This window comes from Choristoneura fumiferana, chromosome 22 (assembly GCF_025370935.1).
Source record: "Choristoneura fumiferana chromosome 22, NRCan_CFum_1, whole genome shotgun sequence".
Classification (NCBI taxonomy): Eukaryota; Metazoa; Arthropoda; class Insecta; order Lepidoptera; family Tortricidae; genus Choristoneura; species Choristoneura fumiferana.
Window position 1 is genome coordinate 6,591,899 of NC_133493.1, and position 18,498 is coordinate 6,610,396.

The 18,498-nt window shown below is 37.8% G+C and overlaps 1 protein-coding gene across 2 annotated transcripts in view; it reads left to right on the plus strand.

The window, feature by feature from the left end:
- The window catches only part of LOC141440382 (zwei Ig domain protein zig-8-like), a 160,304-nt gene that overhangs the window by 122,254 nt on the left and 19,552 nt on the right, over window positions 1-18,498 (plus strand). For both annotated transcript variants that reach the window (XM_074104888.1, XM_074104889.1), the window contains exon 3: window positions 8,193-8,326. In XM_074104888.1, the coding sequence (XP_073960989.1) occupies window positions 8,193-8,326 (134 nt within the window). The remainder of the gene's footprint in view (window positions 1-8,192; window positions 8,327-18,498) is intronic.

The window sequence follows — 18,498 nt, forward strand, 5'->3', positions numbered from 1 at the left end:
TAGAATTGCTTAATTTGGGAGGTACAAAGTTGCCTAGTATCCATAGTACAAGCTTTGCTTAGTTTGGGACTAGGTCAATAATTTAGTGTCAATTAATTATCCCATAATATTTATTTATTTAAAGCAGCGCGGGGGCATCGCGTTCCAGAAAAGCGCACAGATAGTTTAAGCGTGTTGGTAACATGTAAGTAACATCCTTAACCGGTTTTCTTTGAGCCCGCTCCATCACTAATGTAACAGGCTTAACGAAAGAAGCCCACTTGACCTAATGCCTTTAGTCTAAGCCTCTTAGGCTTTGCGTTGCTCGCCGGGTGATGACGGAAAGGAGTAATGCCGTTCCTTCAACTTTAAGTTTCTAATTACAGGATATTCTTTTAAACCTTAGACTTTATACAGCGGCACACGGCGGCCACGACGTACAAAATACGCGTTCTTGAATCTACTTAAGCACGACGACGTCTGTACACGCGTCAATGTGTGCGTGAGATACACAGGGCTGACTATCGCAAAACCTTGGTACTATAAGTACTACCAATGACATATATATAGGTACTTATATGTAGGTGTGGCTTAGATACGTGCAAATAAATGTAATCGTTAATCTTATCTATTAATTTAAACCTTAAAAGTGTGTATGTCTGTGTATTTAAGCATTATTATTTTCAATAACAATTGATATACGACTACAAACTTAAACGAATTATTCGGTAGGTAGTTATAATAAATAGTAGCGCTAATTTCACCATTTCGCATTTCGCGAAATTATTCCTCCCGAACTTAGTGCCGTGCGGCCGACATACATCGAGTTGCGCACCCGATTGCTTTCCTGCAGTTTTCCTGCAATCTGCGCTTGAGGGGTAGGGTAACTCGAACCGGTGCGGGGCGGAGCGTGGCCATTCTGTACGTTAGTACTATATATATTCTGTGACAGCGGGCAAACTTATATATTTGTAACCGCTTATAAATAAAATGATTAGAATTTTTATAAAAGCGGAATAAAATTAAATTACTATAAACGATGTTTTTTTTTTTATTTTAGTCTTCGTTACGTATTTTGTTAAAAAAATCATATAGTAATATTTTACGAGTTTCCCTTTTTAAATCTCAAAATATAACCTTATTACTTCTTTGATTACGTTTTTGTGTTGTTTTTTAACCAATTTTTACTCATACCACTAGGCACCTAGTAAATAGTACCTACTTAGACTGTCGTCGTTACCCAGATAAGGGTACTGGAGTGCTTTATAAGGAATTAACCAGGCAATTTCGCTAAAACTACATCGCGTTCTTAAACGCAACCATAGCGCAGCCATTACGTACTTTACAAATAGCAAAAGCCTAACAACTCGAAGGGAACTCGACTTTAAATTGACACAGCGAAGGTCTCATTTGAGTATAGTGGTAAGTCTTTCAAAAACATGCCGTGGAGCTATAAAAAGGAAGTAAATGAGACGTGAACCGCCCGATTAAAGTCTGGTAATTTGGCTAAATGGCGGTAGGTAAGCTCTGAAAGGGTTAACTGGGAAAGAATGGATGCGGTAGTTTAAAACTATACTTCAATCTACAAAACTACGGTACAACTTGATCTTCCATCGACATAATATGGCAATATATTCATAGGCATACGTTTATTTATTTTTTGTTAGTAAAACTTGCTCGAAGATTTTTTTTAAACACATCATCTGGAGTAACGTAAGATATTATACAATAATATTATAATAGAAGTAAATATTTTACTAGCGCTCTTGAAAATTAAACAAGGTGACTATAATTGTCTCTGTTCTCACGTGACGTTAAATGACGAGAATGAAAAGAACATAAAGCTTGTATGTATGTATGTGTGTCGCAACCGCCTTCGAAGCATGATTTTCGATTGTTTTGTGCATCTACGACGTATTTTTAGTTATGAAGACACTGAAACTTATCACAGATATTGTACGAATATGTAACTATGCAACAATTAGAGTAGAGTGACCGCGGTTTGGGGTAGCTATCTTGTTCGCACAAAGAAGTCAGTACAGTAGTAGGCCTCCGGCAGATTTTTTGAATTACATCAGCTCGAGTGATAAGTGAGTTTGTTCGAGTGGAAAAGTGGAGATAAATTTCAGAGACGCAACGCGCAACGCTAGGCCCTAATGAGTTGAAGGTATAAAATAAATAAGTAAATCTAAAGCAAGTTAAAAATATTCACTCAAAGGAATCTAAAACTTTAACTACCTAATTCAAACGGTGTTTTATTTACTTGTTTACGATTCTGTTGAGAAACTTATTCGACCCAGTTTGAGCAGTATATTCCATTCATTCATTCGAAATTTTGCGGACGTACCCAAAACTTGAGGGAAAATACTAAAATAAAGAGGCCATTACATTTAATTCGGTGCTGTTAAAAAATATCGCTTTCTTAAGGAAATCAAAATCGTCCTTAGCTTTTTAATTTCCATAATACAAAAAGCTGTTATATATGAATAATAAATAATGTATATACATAAAAATGAATTGTAAAATGTGTTGCTAAGCACAAAACTCGGAAACGGTAATAATTTTTTGTTGTGTTCATTTTTATCGGCACGAGGTTTGTGCTAAACAAAATAAAAAAAAAAACTGGAACGGGGGCGATGCCGCGGGCAACAGCTAGTATATAAAGATAAAAAAATTACGAGCAATGAAAGGTAAAACTACCTACGTGTTTTCTGGTTAATTTGTGTATTTTTTTAAAGTTATTATTCAGTTCTTAGTGTTCGATACCACATACTATTAATATTCGTATCAGTCATAATCCCAGCCTATATACGTTCCACTGCTGGGCATAGGCCTCCTCTCAGAACAAGAGGGCTTCGTATCAGTAAAATATTCTAATTATAAATAATATAGAAAAGCCGTGGTGGCCTAGTGGTTTGACCTATCGCCTCTCAAGCATAGGGTTGTGGGTTCAAAACCCGGCTCGCACCTCTGAGTTTTTCGAAATTCATGTGCGGAATTACATTTGAAATTTACCACGAGCTTTGCGGTGAAGGAAAACATCGTGAGGAAACCTGCACTAACCTGCGAAGCAATTCAATGGTGCGTGTGAAGTTCCCAATCCGCACTGGGCCTGCGTGGGAACTTTGGCCCAAGCCCTCTTGTTCTCAGAGGAGGCCTGTGCCCAGCAGTGGGACGGATATAGGCTTGGATGGAAATAATATAGTTGTCGTTAAAACACCGAAACGTCACAGCTGTCTAGGTGCTCAAAAATATCGAAACACGATTGACAATATAGCCATGTCTCGATATTTTTGAGCACCTAAACAACTCCGATATTAATGTTGGCTATACATAATTCTGCAACGCTAAATTACCTCGCAATCCTCGCATTATGAATTCCGTTACGCCGCTTAAGCCACATCCAACCTTTACACGGGCCACGTGTAAAAAAGGGTTGTACACACCCCAGAATTAAAGCCATTCACCTGAGCCACATTTGGGCTCAGATGTTGAGTTGACATAATTTCTTAATCAACCCTTTGTTTTGAGTAATCGCGCATTCAATATTCTATTTGACACGTTGAGAGAATAAAATATATCATCCCACTGCAGGGCACAGGCCTCCTCTCAGAATGAGAGGGCTTGGGCAGTAGTTCCCACGCAGGCCCAGTGCGGATTGGGAACTTCACACATACCATTGAATTGCTTCGCAGGTTTGTGCAGGTTTCCTCACGATGTTTTCCTTCACCGTAAAGCTCGTGGTAAATTTCAAATGTAATTCCGCACATGAATTTCGAAAAACTCAGAGGTGCGAGCCGGGGTTTGAACCCACGACCCTCTGCTTGAGAGGCCATATGTCAAACCACTCGGCCACCACGGCTTCTAATAAAATATATAAATATAAATAAATAAGTTTTCCCTTGGGATTAATCCAACAAATTCTTAGAAAATAATGATACCTACCATCGCAAGCTGGCAAGCCTTTGGTTCTTTTCATTCACTCTTTTTATTAACGTTCGTCGTTCATTCAGTCTATAACGTCGCTTACGTTTGCGATTTTAAACTAACGCGCCATTACACTAAAAGTTCAGTGATACTACAAACTTTATATTCACAGCACACTTATTTATATAAGCTTGAATTTTTTTGCTTTTAGTTGTTGAGAACATCAGTTTACATTTTTTTTATTCGACTGGATGGCAAACGAGCAAGTGGGTCTCCTGATGGTAAGAGATCACCACCGCCCATAGACACCTGCAACACCAGCGGGATTTCAGATGCGTTGCCAACCTAGAGGCCTAAGATGGGATACCTCAAGTGCCAGTAATTTCACCGGCTGTCTTACTCTCCATGCCGAAACGCAACATTGCATACACTGCTGCTTCACGGCAGCGGGCACTTGTCCCATCGCCGACGATGAGCGAGAAGCGAGCAGAGCGAGTAACTAGAAACGAGTGGGCGAGCAGTGTAAAGCGAGTGTTCGAGCACGACGGGCGATTACTCGCTCCACTCGCTCGAGCCGGGCGGCCGCCAAGCTAACAGCGCTGAGCGAGTATCGCTGAGCTAGTTTTATAGCTCAGCGAGTTCTCGCCGGCAGTGTGAACCGCCAGCGATCAACTATTAATATATATGTCTCTTTTACTCACACAGGATCTTATATCTTTTGTTCGTTTCTTGAGCGAGAAAATAGTCCTCGCCGGCGGTGAGACAACTGCCTTAGCGAGCATTCAGTTAGATGCCGTATTTTGCAATAACGACCTTCACTCCTCGTTAGGCGTTTGTTAACTGGACATTTATTTGTCTTTGTACATATTAATTTGACATTTCATTTTGCCTTTACCCGGACAAATCCCACTATCCCACATATTATAAATGCAAAAGTTTGTAAGTCTGTTTGTTTATTTGTAACCTCATCACGCCGCTGAACCGATTAAGATGAAATTCTTTATACAGATAGTTTGAGTTCATAGTTGTATAGTTCCCGCGGGATAGCGTTAAATTCTATGTCGGGGGCAACAGCTAGTAAAACTACTTTTTTAAGTTATGTAACTTTTTAGAAATACGGGAGTTTAATGGAAGAAATCGATTTTAACTAACTGTGACTTTGACTTGTGACTTTTGACTTTTGTTGTGTTTTGTTTATTTTCTTTTGTACAATAAAGAGTTTACATACATACATATATACATACTTGTGTATCAAATTTCAATCAAAGCTATGTTTTGACGCGAAAGAGTAACAAATACACGCACTTAAGCATGTACGCACATTTACCCAGAAACTTTCGCATTTTTAAATATTTAGGTACTTCGTTATAAGTATTAGTAGGGAGTAGGATTTCTCAGCCGCTGTATTTTAAGTATTACCTATGTTCCGACCATTTGTTTTTACCACGCCTTTAAATTTGACCGTAGCTTAAATCTAGGACACTATTAAGTCTTTTTCGCACAAACAGTTCAATCTCATATCACTACTTTTCAACCAACTACCAGAACAACAATCTTCCTCTGATAATCAAGGGCAAGTTAAAGCCAAAGTGACGTACCTAATAAAATCCTTTTGCACTAAAGCGTCTAGTCACGTTCACGTCACGAATACCTATTAATTAATCACAAGATCATTAAATTAACTCAAGCTGTGCATTAAGTACAATGGAGTAATTTGTAATTAGTAAATGTTAGTAATAGGAAGCAATAGTGCTACGAAGAAGGCGAGTAGCTTATAAGCTACGAGAACTAGGGAATGCTTTGCAGCTGTGCTAATTGCTAAACGATTTCATACTTAATGTCCTTACTAATTTCATGAATGCTAATGCAAGGGCGAATCAACATTAAAGTCAGGGGGGTCACATGGTCAAATTCTAGTCATAACTAATAATTCTTCTCTTTAATCGCAGGAGTACAAAAACTGGCCAAGAGCGTGTCGGACACGCCCAAAATAGGGTTCCGTAGCCATTAAGAAAAAAAGCGGACGGACAGACAGACAGACAGACATAGCGAAACTATAAGGGTTCCGTTTTTGCCATTTTGGCTCCGGAACCCTAAAAACTGTTTATGGTTAGAGTACTCAGGCAAAATTTGACACACCTAAAATTGTGTCATGAATAGGTACTAGGCAACGGAGAAATATACTTAAATAGATAAATACACACTTAAATACATATTAAACGTCTAAGACCCGAGAACAATCATTCGTATTAACTATCTGCCCCGGCCGGGGATCGAATCCTTAAGCTTCGTAGTTAGGTTCTCTAACCACTTGGCCATCCGGTCTTCTTACCAACATGAATAGCTTTGATCAAAATCCAATTTTAAAACTAGGGATCTAGACCTGACTTCTGATAGTTGGCACTAAATGCCATTATTGGTGCAAGGAAGCGATCACGATTTTCGGGTGGTTGGTCAGATTACCCATGGTAAAGTTGGTATGCCGCCTCTGACGCGTAAATCCATAAGTTCAAAAATGTCACCCGGCAATACGAAAATATTTTTAGTTTGGAGGATAATGGAGGATGTAGTTCATTCTGTCAAAATCTTCATTGAATTTAGAACTCCTCAATCTTGCGTTGCAACTCGGTGACGTACTTACTCCGGACTTACAGTTGTACGTTTATGTTGACGACACAGTGCCAAAAGGCCTTACAAGTCTTACTGCTTCTCTGAGGTATTAAAGTGAGCAACTCAATTATAAACTAAGTGCGAAACTGAATTTAAGTTACGCTGTTGCTTTTAAGTGAAAAGCTAGTAAGTCGGAAGTAACGATGTGATTTTGCTGTCGCATGATAGTTGTAGAGATTTGTGGATTCGAGGTAACCTAGTTAAAAAAAGTGTTTAGTTAATTAAAACTTCTTTGGAGCGCAAAGTTTTATAAACCTTAAAAAACTATGACTCTTCGCGGAAATTAAAGCAGCTGAAGACTTGAATTGGGCAGAACTATTAAGTGTCTTATTATAGGATACTTTGCTGAAATTAGGTGACCGAATTTCGGCTTTATTGTATCAGCATTGCTTTCTATTACTAGTAACACATTTGCCGAAATTACCTTCGCTGATCACACGAAAAAATGACAAAAGTTTGCCCAATTTGCCGTTAGTAATTGATATAGCATTGCAGGTGTCATCATCTATCATCATCATCATCAGACTACAGCAGTCCACTGCTGGACACAGGCCACTTCCATGGCGCGCCACAACACTCTGTCTTCAGCCCCTCGCATTCATTCGCCGCCAGCGACCCTCTTAAAGTCGTCCGTCCACCGTGCCTCAGGACGCCCTCCCGTTTACGTACGTTTTCCCGTCCGTGGTCTCCATTCCAGGACTCGTGTGCTCCACTTTTCTTCGGTCCTGTAACAGACCGTCAGGCCGACAGACCGGTTATCTATCATCCCACCTTATATAGCCACTGCTAGGCACAGGTCTCCTCTCAGGATCTGAGGGGTTTGGTTTCCACGTGGGCCCAGTGCGGATGGGGAACTTCACACACACTATTCAATTGCTTCACAGGTTTGTGCAGGTTTCCCACGATGTTTTTCTTTACCGTTAAGCTCGTGGTAATTTTCAAATGTAATTTCGCATATGACTTTCAAAATATTTCGAGGTGCAAGCAAGGGTTCGAAATCATGATCCTCTGCTTTACAGGCAATAGGTCAAACCACCAGGCCACCACGGCTTTTTTGCAGGCATATTCACGTCGAATTTTTGTAGCGTTATTTCCGTGGGTCATAATATCATAATATATCAGCTATGGAACTTCGGTCACATAATCATCATCAGGCAGAAGACGTCCACCGCTAAACTAAGGCCTACCCCCTTAGAACGCCACAATGAATGATGACTCGCCACTATCATCCGACGATTGCTCGACGTCGTTGATGTCATTAGGAGGACTAATGGGATGCCTGCCAATGATTCGTTTTCCGATTCGGCCTAATGTGCCACTTATACGAGTGAACTAAACAAACGCAACCGTTCCCGATGCTACCAGATCTGGTCTTGCTCTGAAGATGAGCTCTGCATCAGTTCGAAATGCGTCAGTGTAGTGTATTGGTGGTTATAGATGGGTTTGTGTGATTTTTGTGTTCTCTTACAATGTCGATGTGGAGGTATGTTGCATAAACGTAGCTATCATAAGGTCGCGGGTGAGCAAAGTAATTGTTCTAGTTCATTGATACCTATGGACCTCCGCAAAGTAGCGCCTGATTCCATAAATTAATTATATTATGGTTTTTGTTCCAGGTACAGCGCACTACGGGGAGGACAGCGTGGGCTCGTTCCCGTATTTCGAGTACAACGTCCCCCGGAACGTCACCACCGTGGTCGGCCAGACGGCATTCCTGCACTGCCGGGTCGAACAGCTAGGCGATAAGGCGGTAAGCGTAGCTCGAAATACTAGACTACTTTTTTAGGGTTCCGTTATCAAAATGGTGAAAACGGAAGCCTGATTGTTTCGCCATGTCTGTCTGTCCTTCCGTCCGCGGCTTAACTTTAGAGACTATTAGTATAAGAAAGCTGTAAGTTTGCATCAATATAGTTAGCCAACAAAGTTGCAAAGTTGTAGAATAAAAAAGAGAAAAAAAAAGTTAAGATACCTTCCATAGATGTTAAGTGGAAGTGATTTCTTTTTCTCATCTTATTTTATAAAGGTGCGACCAAACCGCTGCTTGAAAAACGGTGACGGCACGGAATCGCAGTGACGCACCGTATGCGCACCGTTTTTATCGCCACTCTCCACACCGCTGCTTCGCGGACCTCCGTCGACCTTGCCTTAGTTCCTAAATATATATTAACACAAAACTAACCTTTTCTCTTAGTGCATCAGGCTCGTGATTGTGGTTATACACTTTGTAATGATGCAAATTTATTATTATGACTTTTTGTATTTATGCTATTTGACGTTAGTCTTCATGAAGATGATGCTTTCTGTATTTATGCTTTTTAATTTTATGCGTAAAAAAATATGCGTAATGATGAGTATGCACATCGCTAATTCGGCTAAAAGCAATTATGCGTAACAATAATATTACAAATAATTTTATGTCAACCGTTTTTTTAAGAAACTCTGTCACTGTTGTCTCTTGGACAACGGGACAGAATAACAAACAAGAAAAAGTTGATTGACCCATATTACATTTTGTTTTAACTTGTAAATGAAGCAAATTCAAACCCCTTAGACCTGAAAAAGGGGTAAATAAATATATCCGGATAAAGTGCCACAATCTGCAACTTGTTCAATCTGGTTTGATTACTTTACTAGTCTTTCTCTAATACTATTGAGTAGACAAACAGCATGAGAACAAACTTAGACAAAGTCCTTGAGCAAGCGAGCTTCACTCGACTTGAAATATTTCAAGTTTGTGTATCAAATGGACAGCATCAGATTTTTATTTGTATTTTCCGCGAAGAGAAATATTTTCACGAGCAAAATTCATATCAATTTGATCGTATTTCAAGTCAATTTGATCACTAAAAGTAGGTAAAAGCCTGTTAAAGGGTCCCACTGCTGCGTAAAGGCCTCCCCTTCTTTCCGCCACTCGTCCCTATCGAGAGTTAATTAAAATCTTGAATTCAATCAAATGTATAGGTAAGTAAAAAGGTTAAAAATAAATCTTAATTTCATGGTCATGTACAATACATTCATCAAAAGTTTTCCAAATTGCATTTTTTCGCCCACCTTTAATGGCACTCAAAGTTTGAAGACTGCGATCCTCAAACTTTTCGGCAAAGTTTTCCAAATAAATTCAGTACATCCCTATTATTCCCAAGTAGATGTTCAAATCAAATTCGGGAAAAGTGCGCGGTATAATTTACAAAGAGGGCTTAAAAGGTTCGATTTTGTTCGCGAATTCCGAAATTCGAACTATGAATGTTGGGTCGTAGTTGTGGAAGCATTGGGAACTTTCTTTTGTGTCCATTGTTCCTTATAAAATTTATAGGTCTGCCAATTTTTTGTTGGGGAACCGTGACCTTCATTTTTAGGGTTTCGTACCTCATTCGGAAAAGTCCGTCAAAGCAAAATGGCTAAGTTCGGATAAGTATTGCCCGTCCGTTCGTCCGTCTATCTACCTCTTTATCTACCCTTTTTCAGAAGAACGCATGGAAGTTTCAAGCTGAAATTAATAACTATCGAACACTTATAATATCTCTCGGCTAGTAGCAGTGAAAAAAATCATCAATCCAGTTCGCATGAGTGGATATGAAATTAAAAGAATATTAAAATATAATAAAATAAGAAATGCTTTGAAAATAGAAAATACAGAAACTTATAGTCATTTATTACAATCTTACAGAAATTTTGGAATAAATTAAAAAGCTTAGTCAGTACTCTTTTTGGAATTAATCGCCATTTTAGATTAGTCGTGATAGAGTTCAGTTCCGAATCAGATGATCGCGATGAAAAAAAGCCTCTATACAGGGGTCCAGTAGTAAAATTTTTATTCTTGTTTTTTGCCAAATGCTTTTTTTTTCAATATTCTTTTTACTGAAGCTTATTTTCCCAATCAGAGTCGACGAGTTAAGTTTGCATGGGCCCGAAGGGGCAAAACTACACAAAAGTAACGGAGCCCCGTCTACACTGATTGAGAAAAAACGCTACTGTGAAAATAATCTTCAGTAAAAAAGCATATTGGGAAAAAAAGCATTTGGGAAAAATCGGGAATGAAAATTTTGCTACAAGAAAATAACAATTTTGGGGAAATGATCTAACAAGTCATATTTGTTGTTATGACTGTATCAGGTGACCCACATGCTCGTTTACCCCCTCTTACATAAAAAAAACGTTTTTTTTTTTGCTTTCGACAATTAATGATTTCGCTTGACGTAAGGGTGGCACACCACGACGCGGCGTGTTCAACGTAACACAACAGCGTCTGAGTGTGGCACGTTGCCACATTGTGCAAATATACGATGCCGATTAGTATTGAGTGGATGTAACCAACATCGCTCGACACCGTATATCTTTTGTACGGTGGCAAGAAAACTCTTCGCGTGGAAGCCGGACTTAACTCTTCGTCGGATACTTTTATAAAATTTTCAAACTCTACCTCCTTCATCATTCCATCCTATATACATCCCACTGCTGGGCACAGGCCTCCTCTCAGAACAAGAGGGCTTGGGCAATAGTTCCCACGCGGCCCCAGTGCGGATTGGGAACTTCCTTCGTCCAGTTTAATTTGTTAGTAAAATTTTAATAATAATAATGTTTCAGAAAACATTTTTAGAATTTAAAACAAATTTTAGAGTTTAAAACACATTTTAGAATCTAATAATGAAACTGTTAAACCATAGTGGTCCTGCTCACAACAGACGGTTTTATGTGTAATTGCCTTGCAAGTTATGACACACTAAAAGGGTAGCAACTGTTAAAAGTTTACTACCAGCGTTTAAAATTATACATTTTTAGAGGACCGGAAAGTCCAGTGGTTAGAGAACCTGACTACGAAGCTTGAGGTCCCGGTTTCGAAATCCGAATGTTTGTTCTCGAGTACTTGGATGTAACATCATATTAATGTACAGTAGAGGAAACTGAATCACGTACCAGGCTGAATTCTTTTCATAACCAATTTAGCTATGCTTTCTTTGGCAGATGTACGGGATGTCATCATGACATTTAGTAGCACAAAGGTTCCATCCTAGTACGTAAAACAGTTTCTTTGACTGTACCTATCTATCTATTTAACTATGTTTATCCGTTGCCTAATACCCATAATACAAGCTTTTCTTATTTTGGAACTAGGACAATTATTAGTGTTAATTATCTGATCAGAGGATATTACCATTATATAGTTGATCTGTACCTATTAGAAAAACTGCAGGAAGTAGTGGAAATCTAAAAATGAGTCGATGATTTTTATAGCATTACTCGTCATCATTATTGTCGTCGTCGTCGTCGTCGTTGTCGTCGTCGTCGTCGTCGTCGTCGTCGTTAGTAATGCTATAATTTTTGACCAAATTTTCACTTCCTCTAATTATATGGCCTGACCATTTCCACTTAAGTTTTTTTATTGTTTATGACATCTTTTGTTTTATATTACCTATGAGTATAGCTAAGCTTTTCAAGAGCCTATTCTTCTGAACTAAAGGTGGGCCGCTAATGCCATATAGTTGACATTTAGCGACAATTGGCCTTTTTTATGCGGGGAGTTTCATTGTCTGAAACCACCGCAGCCTTCAATTTAATTGACCCAATGAACTAAAATAATTTCCTTGCTCACCCGCGACCTTACGATAGCTAAGCTTATGCAAAATATGCGTGTTCATGCAGTTCCTCCACCTCCACACTGTAAGAACACACACAAATCACACAAACCCATCTATCACCACCACCACACTACACTGACGCGTTTCGAACTCAAACAGAGCTCATCTTCACCATGTGAGATTGTGAGTCTAACAACTGGTAGCATGGTGTACGGTTGTGTCACTCTGAAGATGAGCTCTGTTTGAGTTCGAAACGCGTCAGTGTAGTGTGGTGGTGGTGATAGATGGGTTTGTGTGATTTGTGTGTGTTCTTTGCATAAGCTTAACTATCGTAAGGTCGCGGGTGAGCAAGGAAATTATTTTAGTTCATTGATATGGACCTCCGCAAAGTAACGCCTGATTCAATAAATTATTTAATTGACCCATTTGCATTTTTGTCTGGATATTCTAGCGAGAACTATGGTTTTAAAAATGTTATTTATACAGTGCACATGATTCAAGTCTACCATTTTCGAATCCGATAGGCAATAAATTATCTTTGGTATAATAGGTGAAATGATTTACTATTTCACTCAAATAACCGCAGAAAATGGATAATGCAAACGGAAATAGTTTTTCTTAAGTTGGGGCCAGTTTATCTGCACAAAATTTGATATTGTAATGACCCAATGGTCCTTTAGGAACACAAATGCGAATTGTGAAACAAAGGGAATGTCAATAAACAATCGGTTTGGATAGTTCGCACGAGGTAAATTGTCGGTTAAAGTATTCTACTTATAAAAGCAAGGATATTCGAATCCTAAATGTTTTTGCAAAGATAAAAGAAGCTTCTGTTTGCACTTGTTCTTTGTTGTAAGCTCATAACATTCGGTTCAGTGAACAGAGACTAAGACAATTATATACAAAGAAAATAAAATAGGTAACAACACTACTTTTACAACTTACTATTTTGGAGTCTTTTGAGCTTGATTGACATTATTTGACTGTCAAAGACACATTATCACAAGCTACTTAGATTGCGGACTAAATTTTGTTGGCCACTTCAGACAATTTAATAAGGACTTAGATAATCCTCACACGATTGTTAGTTAGGAACCGAAATGTTTTTGAGTAAATATTCAGCGTTTTTGCGGCGTTTTTTTTTCGACTTTATTGTTTCCACAAGTAAAACTAAACACAATACCGATGCCAAATCGAATGTGATCAAAGTCTTGCAACTTGTCCTTCCGTTGTGCTACGAGTATAGTAATGACGTTAACCGACTGATCTAAACGCTCTAATATTCATCCTTCTACTGGGGAGTAAGGCAGATTCATCATTTTAAATTTCACATCTCAAAAATTAGCAACAACACAAAAAATGTTTGAATGTGCTATAATAGGACGTCCACTGTTGGAAATATCTCCTCCAGTTGCTTCGTTTGGAAGTGACCTGTATCTGCCGTGAACCATACAAGGTGGGCCTGTAACAGGAGCAAAAAATTAAACCACAGCTTCCTCTCTTCATCTTGAGCTAATTTAGTTTTTCAACTTTGGAAAATAACTTTTATTATGATTTATGTTATAATTTAAAGTTTAATTGGACCAGCAATGTATTGCGAAATCAGTCATTTAGGTAAGTGACAGGCGATGTCATTTAGACTATTGGATGCCGTACATTGAAAATACCTACCATTTACAAAATTCAACGTTCAGAAATCGTTACACAACTGAGCCTTCAGCAAAACTAGTTATGCAAAATAGCACATTGCGATTATAAATCGAATTTGCGGCGGTCGGCGGCTGGAAATGTTGTGAAGAGGTATTTGTAACAATTTGCCTTTAAAATGAATCAATCGATGCCTGCGCGCAAAATAGAGGTTTGGGTCGGTAGATAAATTAATAAAAAAATAAACATGATGGTAAATATAATATAGCCCAGCATATTTTCACACTATTCGATTAATATTGCTACATATTGTATATTATAATTGAAAATTGTTATTGTATTGTTATTGTTTGTTTTTCGTCTTGCTTGCTGAGCGTATGGTTGGCCGTGTCAGTTGTCAATGTCATGCATATGTCATGCTTGTGTTGGTAGCGCTGACTTTAAACGGTGGCGTTCACAATAGACACGGTCCGGTCGTACGCGCAGCGTGCAATGGCGGCCTCACGGTCCCACCGGAAGACCAGCGCCAGCTCCTGAGCCGGCATTATGCTGAGGTGGGTCCGTTTCGTAAATAGTAACTGCTTTCCTTGTCTGTGTCATTTATGTAATCGTTCAAGTTACTTTTCCGAATAAATGTATTTTCTTTCTTCTTCTTTCTTTCTAGTAATATTAAATACTGCGAAAGTTTGTAAGTCAGTTTTGTTTGTTTGTAATACATATACATTTTTATCCTGGAAAATTGCATAGTTCTCCCACAGGATAGCGACAGCCAAAATCTACGTCGACGGAGTCGCGGGTAACGACTAGTTTTCCATAAATGGACGTATTAGTATCTTATTTACATTTTCGATACGTTCCATTGTCCCAACAGAAACTTACTCTTGGTTTTTAAGATAAATCAACATTCTATGTAGGTACAGCCGACTGTACCTACTGTACCCGTTCGTAAACTTCTAAGCAAAGATTTTATCAAAAATATCTCAACAGGGTTCTATGCCGTTAACAATAGAGTCGTGTTTACATGTTTTTGATCAAAATTTTGCTCAGAAATTTAAGAACTTGACTGTACATGGATTTTTGAAATTAATTTTGAATTAAATCGGAAGTTGGGTGCAAAATTGTACAAAAAAACATATTTTATGAATAAACTTATTTTAATATACATATAAAGCTTGCAACTTATAATAAAATTTCTAAAATAAAATAATAAAATAGAATAAGTCCGTCCGTATTTCGATCGTTTAATGGAGATAAGAACTTAAAACCTATGTTACTACTGTATTTACTGGTTGTGTAGCCATTCCATTGAGACCTAGTTAAGCTAAAATAGTCTAATCAATAGTGGCGTAGCGGCCAGCTTTGTATCACCAGGTTACTTTTAATAAAAGATGGACTGACTGTATCCGATAAACAGTTGACGAGTTAACGTTAGAGTTTCTTTTTAGGGTTCCGTATCCAAAGGGTGCCAACGGGACCCTATTACTGAGATTCTGCTGTCTGTCCGTCCGTCCGTCTGTCCAGAGGCGTCTTTACCTATAGTGCAGGGTGTGCGTTGCACACGGGCGCAGCAGTGTTAGGGGCGTCGGCCGCGGCACTTTGTACCTATTGCGTTTTGACTGCGCGCTTCCTAGATGGCGCTAAAGTAATAATTGCACACGGGCGCTACATGGGCTAAAGACGCCGCTGCGTCTGTCACAGGGCTCCATCTCTAAAGCCATAATAGTAAGACACTTGAAATTTTCACAGATTATTATCAGATTACATATTTTTTTGGTTGCTAGGCATTGTTAGCCGTTGCTGGGCGGCCAAGCGGTGACAGCCCATATGTCGTTTGGATGTTTACCTTTGAAGTTGTTTTTTTATTCGACTGGATGGCAAACGAGCAAGTGGGTCTCCTGGTGGTAAGAGCTCACCACCGCCCATAGACACCTGTAACACCAGGGGGATTGCAGTAGCCAACCAGTAGCCAACCTAGAGGCCTAAAATGGGATACCTCAAGTGCTAGTAATTTCATCGGCTGTCTTACTCTCCACGCCGAAATACAACAGTGCAAGCACTGCTGCTTCACGGCAGGATTAGCGAGCAAGATGGTGGTAGCAATCCGGGCGGACCTTGCACAAGGGCCTACCACCTGCAAAGTTTGCGATTTTAATGATTTTTTATAAAAGCTTCGATAATATAATATAGTGACTGTCTGATTGTGTGATTTATTCATTTTTGTGCAAAATTAATGAAACAATTTATGAACCACAAACCTCAATGAAGCCAACTCCACACCATCACTAATCATTATGATTACCTATTACTTTTTACACTAAAAAATTCACAGTAACAAATTTACAAGGTTTATAATGCAGTTTAAAATTTATTCACATTAGTCGAGCACAATAATTATACAACAGACGAAGTCCGTCCGTATATTCAAGGCTCAAGTACAAACATTCGTATTCATCATACAAATATTAGCCCGTCACGGGAATCGAACCCGCAACCAAAGAGATGCAAAATGATTTTTTATTTAATTTTAAAGTGTTAAAAATATTTTGAACACTATTCTTTTGCCGAGCTAAGGCATTGTTGAAATAAATTACATAAACTTCATTACAAAAAGGTCTAAAAATTGGAAAAGTCAGTTTATTGCCTGCACCCAAAGGTTTAAGTTCCCCTGAAGGTCACTGAATAAAATCCAAAGGCAATGACATACTAAAGGGAAAACTATAAATTATATAATTCAAGTCACGAAACCATTGAACTGGAGACATCCATTGCTCCAGTTTCAACCCCATTGAGTGAATGTAAGTGCTTTTATGTCTTTATTTGAAGCGAATTCTTTGAATTTCGTTTAACGCAGAAAACTCAGTTATTGCGTTTCCACTGAGTAAATTGGATGGGGAATTTCACACTATTTCTCTATATTTTTGTTATGTAGCTTTTTTATGTACTTTTTTAAATAATTTAGATTCTTATCCTGATTCAAACAAAGTCTCCATTTAAAGCAAATGCTATTTCTGTTGTCATTGAAAAGCTTAATCAAATTTAATGTTTTCTTTATAAAAACCCGCCTGATTTGTGACTTACTTATTATAAATACCTAACGCAATTTTTCTTACTCCACTATGTTTCAAATTATTATTAAATAAAAACAAAAAAAACTGTATAACAAGAAAAACATTTTCAAAGAAAAGTTTTTGTTTCAAGCCGTGATTACCGTTTGGAGTTGAACTCAAGTTATCAAAATAGCCCACTTGGGGGTACAAGATTTGACACAAACTCGAATTATTCATTTCATTAAGAGGATAGGTCTTGGGGGAGAGATTCAGCCCCTGAGATGTTAGGAACGGTCAAGGCTTGTATAACTTCTGCCTCGTAAATTTTATCGTTTACGTACATTGAGATGAACTATCCTACTGTATGTGCGACATTTTGTTTACAATAAAATTCTTTACCAAAACTACAAACGAGCGTTTGTTGACATAAAAAGGTCACTAGATGCCCATTTGAGATCTATTTGATGTTACAGTCATGCTTGGCTTATTTGCTTATCCAACCATAACCAAATAAATAAATAATTTAAGGTTGGTTAAGCAAATGAGCCAAACGCAAGCAATTCTAAATCATCAAAACGACCTCTCGACACGAATGGCATCTAATGTCATTTTTTTTGTCGAAAAACCCTTATTTCTAGTTTTGGTAAAAAAAATATAGTAAACAAAATGTGCACATATAGTAGGATAGTTCATCTCAATGTACGTAATATGAAAACAAATATTAGTATTAACAAAGTTATGAATATTGACGTTATGAATTAGAATGATTAGGAGTTTAAATCGTTAGTACTTATAAGAAAATATATGAAAACCAATATTACTATGAATAAGGTGTATGATTAGTGATATTATGAATTCCGATGATTATGAGTTTCGATCGTTAGTATTAGAAAAATTATGAAGTGATCGTTATGATGTTAAAATGGTATGAGAAACACTTTCGGACGTCCGATAATAGGGCTTAAAATGTTATGTGAAAAAATGCGTACCCCTAGGCGACAATCTCCTTAAAGTTTGAATAGAGTATTTTATTTAATTATTTATTTATTAGTTGTACTGTTACATATTTTACAAAATATGTTGCAAAATTAAAGAAGAAAGTAGATTGTGTACCTACATTAAAGCTTGAAATGATTCACGATATAATTATTTGATAATATTAGGTATTATAATCATTAAATAGTTGATGAACCCTCCGAATACAAGTTACATAATTTTATTACATGTTTTCACACTGTATGACACGGTTTTCTAACGGTGTTACGTTTAACAAGCTGTCGACGTTAACATAACATTTCAAGGTGGTTATTTGATTGCTCGATTTTACACGAGTATCAGCAATTAATATTATCATAACAATTAATGTTCTGACATCGATAAAACGTCCCCTTGGGACAACAACTCGTAATTCACGAGTTAAATACAGCTATGTTAAAATAAAAGTGACTTTTTTACCTTTAATCTTATTTATCCGTTATCCCGAAAACTCGGATCATTAAATAAATAAATAAATAAATATCACGGGACAATTCACACCAATTAACCTAGTTCCAAAGTAAGCTTAGCAAAGCTTGTGTTATGGGCACTGAGCAACGGATAAATATAATTATATAGATCGATACATACTTAAATACATATTAAACACCCAAGAC